Raw genomic sequence first — 6,367 nt, forward strand, 5'->3', positions numbered from 1 at the left:
CCGTTAGTGAAGGGGACCTCCTGGGTTTCCAAACAGTCAAGTCCCGACAGAAGGCAACAGTCCAACCAACAGAGGGAGACACCGCCACCGCCAAGGCAACCGTTTCTCAGGGCCAGCGCCTGCGGGCAAAAGGGGTTCCTCCGGCCAATATCCCAGCCGGGGAGCGGGTTACCGGTGGGAACCCATTGGAACCGTACAGACATCTTAGGTGCAGGGAAAGGCAGTTGCCACCAACCTGCTGGGAGCAGCAACACCGCAGCCGTCTGTGGGACCCGTCCATCCAGCCGTGTGTTTTACCGAGAACTGTGTCTTCATCATTGGGCTGAGTGAGTACCACCGTGCTGTGCGGCACAGCGCTGCCCCTGCGACCCTGCACCCTGCCAGGTCCCGTAACCTGCCTGCCATCCATCCCTACCCCATCACCGGGCCCCGGGACAACCAACCCCTTACCCACGGATGGGAGGAATAACAACAAAGCTTCTCCCTGTCACCGCTCCCGGGATCCCCGTCCAGAGCAGCGGTGGTGTCACCAAAATCACCACAACCGTGGGTGGCGTCACGGACAATATCCATAATCAAAACCCCCACAACCAATCAACCCCCCTTTTCACTCACGGGCGAGGAGCGCCGCTCGAGTCCCCGGGATCCGGCCCACCGCTCGAGCCACCACCGAGCAGTAGCAGCAGCCACAGCAGCAGCGGCAACCGGACCCGAGCAGTGGGAGAGCGCAGCGTCCCCTCCTCTGCCCGCGACATATCTATCTATCTATCCCTCTATCTATCTATCTATCCCTCTATCTATCTATCCCTCTATCTATCCCTCTATCTATCCCTCTATCTATCCCTCTATCTATCCCTCTCTCTATCTCTCTATCTATCTCTCTATCTATCTCTCTATCTATCTCTCTATCTATCTCTCTATCGCTCTATCGCTCTATCTCTGTATCTATCATCTATCTGTAGGTAATATAAATGATAAATCTGCTAGGCTTCATTATTCTATGGCTATTGGGATTTCTATGTTATAGAGATTTCTATGGTTATTGGGCATTTTTATGGCTATTGAGGATTTCTATGGCTATTCGGCATTTCTATGGCTATTGGGGATTTATTACCTGTGCACAGAATAGGAATGAGCACATGTAAGTAATTGGGCCTCATCCTTCTACAATGTGATTTCTAGCAGAACGGCTTCAGCCTTCGAGTTCCTTTAAATCTGACCTGGTAATTTTTGGCAATTATCGTCCCTGTGACAACATTTTTCTGTTGTACTCGGGCAGTGGCTGCAGAAGCCTCTCCGGGAAATTACAATCCCATCTGGTAATGAAAGTTCTAGAACTTCATTTTTTTTTTTACTGGAGTTGTTTTCATTCCTGATTATATAAGCACTTGACGAAGATTTATTGTGGCTCTTGCTGTGTAATAGACCTCTAAGGAGGGTAAATGATGACTGGCAGTTTAATCAATGCGGCTTCTCCAGTAATCAGTCGGGACAGATGGAACATTATATATAATCACCTACTTTTCCAATTTACTTTACTCATAGTGAGTGATTAGTAAAGTTTGTTTTTTTTATCTCTCCATCTATCAAAATATTTTGAAAAAAAAAAAAAAAATTTAATGAGTTTTCCAGTTTGGGAAAGCCCTGGTCTCCTGGCTGCGTTTTTTTTTTAAACAACCCAAACTGTGCTTTACTCACCCTCCCTGGGTCCAGCCTTGTCTCTGCCACTGCTTCCAGTGTCTTTTATTGGCTGCAGTGCTGATGTGGCACCCCTGCGGCTTCAGGCACCACAGAGTACTGCACCCCCATTAGGGTGTAGTACTCATCTTGGATCCGAGGAAGGTCGAGGCCAGTTTACATATACACGAACATACAGTCACAGGGTTGCCCTCCACAATGGGGACAAGGCCAGGGTAAGATCACAGTAGGGGGTCACTACAGCGGTGGGTTTACAGGACGCTACCGCACCAGGGGCTCCCCATATCCAATGGACTGAGGACCTAAGGGTCAGGGAGGAGCAACCACCAGGGGGAGTCAGGAGCACAGTGTGAAGAGCAGGTTGACCTAGTGAAAGTAGTGAACCGGCCGGTGGCAGCGGCTGGGGGCAACAGCTCAGAACACACAACACCACAACTAGAGAGAGTTCAGCTCTACAAGGGTCGCAGGGAACCGCTACGAAAAGTCACCGGACCTGTCCCACGAGTCTGAAGCAAATAGCATATAGGATTCAGGGTTGAGGACCGGCCCCATAATGGAACTGCGCTATCAGCATACAGAACGGGACACTTTACTGACACAGGGACCCTCAAGTGCTTCACACCACGGGGGAAGTCCGATACTTAGCGCATCAAAGGAGGAAAGGACACACACATCGGACTTGACCTTTCACGGATTCGGGATCATCTGGAGCCCATCGTGGCAGAGAACGGTACCTCGGGCAGCGCTTGAAAGACTTGAGTAAAAACACCTGGAACCGCAGCCCCTGTCTCTGCCTCTATTTTACCGGTGCCGTCACCCAGCGCTGCGGCGCCAAAAGGGACTACCACCATCCCCGTCATCCTTCCCGGTGTAATCCCGGTCCACCTGTGGGGAGCGACCTATCCCAGCTGCATTTAACATCTGCCCCGGTGAGAGACCCTGTAGCGGCGGCCCCCATCCAAGACCGCTTACCACAGGTGGCATCACGATCACTTTAAAAGACTTTCCTAACCTCCAACTACTATCTCCATCCTATCCTCCTTCCTATACACCTCGGGGCAACGGAACCGGGCCAGGCCACCCTGTGCCGACGCAGAGGATCTGCACCCACGGCCCGGCAACAAGTAGGTTAAAACACCTGCCCCGTGGGGCGCTACAGGAGCACTGGTGTGGGGTGGGACAAGGACAGGTGGGGATAATCTTATTTTAACCTCTTCTCTGCTCAATGAGGTCTAAAGAAACTTTGGATCCTAATAAACACCTTTTTGGGGAAGATTTAATTTGGTTAAAAAAAAAAAATCTGTCTGGAGATTCGAGATCTGTCCGAAAAGGATTTATAAACTTTGTCTCATCTAGGCTTAGTCCATGCACAATGTATTTTCCATAAACATAGTGTATTTTCCTAGTTTCCCTGGGCCGTTCTTGACAAATCGCAATTGACAGTTACCTATTTCTTTCCCTGGCAGGGGAGTCGGATGCATATTCATAGAGATGATCCAGGGCGTCGCGGCCTTTCCAGGAATGAAAGACATTCAGGACCAACTGGAAAGAATATTTTTGGTGAGTTTTATTATATTTTTTTTATCATGTGTTGATGACATTTACTATTCATGAGATACAAGATTGACATTTTCCTAAAAATGCAGATTTTGTATTTTTCCATATAGATACATGCATGGGGTTCCTGGGAATGTATTCCTCCAGTGTCCTTGTTGCTGTCACATTAAGGATGATATGCAATAAATAATACATTTCCGAGTCTCACGTCTGTGCGTCATGCCACGTTCAGGAATGAATACGGCTTTCGGTTTATATTTGGGGGAGGGGAAGAGGGATTATTTCATATCATAACCGCCATCATGTTAGAAAGTTGTCCCAGTCGTTATTTTGGCTGAAGACTTTTTGCGTTGGTCGTAATGTGTCTCCCGTCCTTCCCGAGCCTGGAGCACAACGTTCAGATCCTGGTGACATCTATATGAGCTGAACACAAGAAGCTTCCTTTCTGGAAGGAAATACTTTTGATTTTGGAGGACTAGGTTTAGGAAAAGTCTTAGATTTGACCCCTGCACCCCCCACCGCTCAGCTTTTTACCGTTCAGCCGCTTGCTTCACAACTATTTGCCGCTCAGCTTTGTCGCTCAGCCTTTTACCGCTTAACCATCTACCGCTCAGCTGTTTGCCGATCAACCATTTACCGCTCAACCGTCTACCACACAGCTGTTTGCCGCTCAGTCGTCTGCCGCGCGGTCGTTTGCCGCGCGGTAGTTTGCCGCGCGGTAGTTTGCCGCGCGGTAGTTTGCCGCGCGGTAGTTTGCCGCGCAGTAGTTTGCCGCGCAGTCGTTTGCCGCGCAGTCGTTTGCCGTGCAGTCGTTTGCCGTTGAGCTGTTTACCACTTTGCTGTGTGCTGATCAACTGTTTACCGCTCTGCCGTTTACCGCTCGGCTGTTTGCTGCTCAGCTTCTTACCGCTCAGCCGTTTACTGCTTAGCCATTTGCCGCTCAACCGTTTACCACTCAGCTGTTTACTGCTCAGCTGTAACCACTCAGCTGTTACCGCTAAGTCGTTTACTGCTCAACTGTTTACTGCTCCTCTGTTTACCGCTCAGCTGTGTGCCGATAGACCGTTTACCGCTCAGCTGTTTGCTGCTCAGCTGCTTACTACTCAGCTGTTACTGCTCAGCCGTTTGCTGCTCAGCCTATCGCTGCTCATCTGATCGCCGCTCAGCTGTTTACTGCTTAGCAGTTTGCCGCTCAGCTGATCACCGCTCAGTTGTACCGCTCAGCCATTTACCGCACAGCTGTGCGCCGATCAACCGTTTACCGCTCAGCCATTTGCTGCTCAGCTGTTTACTGCTTGGCTGTTTGCCGCTCCATCTGCAGCTATGATGTTCTGGCTCCATAAGCCAAATACTTTCAGCCACCGCGGACCAGTGCTATCAGCTGCGGTGATGCCGGGTGTCAGACCCCACTGATCTTCTTTTGAAGACCTATCCTAAGGACTAATGAACATCCCCTTTAATTTCTTAACATTAATAGTGCCCTGAGCCATTTTCCTGGTACTAAGCTCCAAATCTCTACCTGCACCATCTGCAATTTATATAAGCTGCAAGGCACCAGCAAAGTTTTACAAATCAGGCCCAGTCCCTGAGCTTCATCCATGAGCAGCGGATGGCGGCTGTCATTCTTGTGCAAAAATTGGATCTGAAGAAACTATTTAAGCTCCTCAGATGCTGCCGTCAATGTTGGTGTTTGTCTCGGCACCTCAGCAGCCAGTGAGAGTGTATGATACATGGTCAAGTCCTCTAATGAGACAAAAAAAAGGTAACAATATGAAAAAATGTTAAATCAATCCGATTAAATATATAACAGTCTGAACTATTGAAATGTTCAGTTTTTTTAATACTGGACATAAGCCATACACAGAAATGGCGCTGTATCTGGAAGAAAAACAAAAAACATTTCCAAGACCTTTTAAACTTAAAGGGAATGTTTTGGCAGAAAATGATCTATTCTATAAAGTACGTTTTTGTGTTCTACATATTTTTTTAAAATATTTGGCAATGTTTTGTTGTTGTTTTTTTTAATCAAAGAAACACAGAATTACTAATCTTGCAATTTTGACAGTGGCCCCTGGGGCTATTTTAGAATTAGACTTTTTGTCCTTGCTGGAAGAGTTTTCAGCAGTTTCATTGTCATCAGAGGCAGGATTATAATGACTGATAACACCTTCAACACCTCACTCATCACTACAGCTCACCTTCTCCCCCTCCTGTACTATGACTGACAATACCTCTATATACAGTAGATAACATAAGATCCACCATTCACAATAGGTGATGTCACAGCTCACCTCCTCCCCCACCTGTATAATGACTGATAACACCTTTATATACAGTAGTTTTAGGATCCACCATTCACAATAGGTTATGTCACAGCTCACCTCCTCTTCCTGTACAATGACTGATAACACCTCTATATACAGTAGATAACATAGTATTCACAATAGGTGATGTCACAGCTCACCTCCTCTTCCTCTACAATGACTGTCAACACCCTCTATATACAGTAGATAACATAGGATCCACCATTCACAATAGGTGATGTCACAGCTCACCCCCTCCTTATGTACAATGACTGATAACACCTCTGTATACAGTAGATAACACAAGATCCACCATTCACAATAGGTAATATCACAGCTCACCTCCTCCTCCTGTACAATAACTGATATTACCTCTATATACAGTAGGTCACAGCATTCACCATTCACAATAGGTTGATGTTACTGCTCACCTCCTCCTGTACAATTAAATAACACCTCTATATATATATAATATATATTATGCGCCAATGTATGTAAAGCGCTGTGGAATTAATAACGCTATATAAATGAATAAAATTATTATTATAAATATTATTATTATTATATACAATAGATAAGACAGGATCCACCGATCACAATAGGTGATGTCACAGCTCACTACCTCCTCCTCCCTTCATGATGACCTTAGCACACCCTCATTGGACACTTCAATAAAAAAGATAGGGTCGCAGGCTAACCAATGTGGCTAATATACATGTACAATTCCTGAAATATCAGGCAGTTAATAAAAAAAAAAACCGTGGCCAGGATTAATATTGTAAGATGTCAGTTTTTGTTTTTATTTTTAA

The 6,367-nt window shown here is 46.6% G+C and overlaps 1 protein-coding gene across 4 annotated transcripts in view; it reads left to right on the top strand.

Annotated features, from left to right (window-relative positions):
* CDK14 (cyclin dependent kinase 14) overlaps nt 1-6,367 on the top strand; it is a 629,746-nt gene that overhangs the window by 448,694 nt on the left and 174,685 nt on the right. For all 4 annotated transcript variants that reach the window (XM_075315629.1, XM_075315630.1, XM_075315632.1 and 1 more), the window contains one exon: nt 3,165-3,258. In XM_075315629.1, coding sequence (XP_075171744.1) covers nt 3,165-3,258 — 94 coding nt within the window. The remainder of the gene's footprint in view (nt 1-3,164; nt 3,259-6,367) is intronic.

This window comes from Anomaloglossus baeobatrachus, chromosome 6 (genome assembly GCF_048569485.1).
Source record: "Anomaloglossus baeobatrachus isolate aAnoBae1 chromosome 6, aAnoBae1.hap1, whole genome shotgun sequence".
Taxonomy (NCBI): domain Eukaryota; kingdom Metazoa; phylum Chordata; class Amphibia; order Anura; family Aromobatidae; genus Anomaloglossus; species Anomaloglossus baeobatrachus.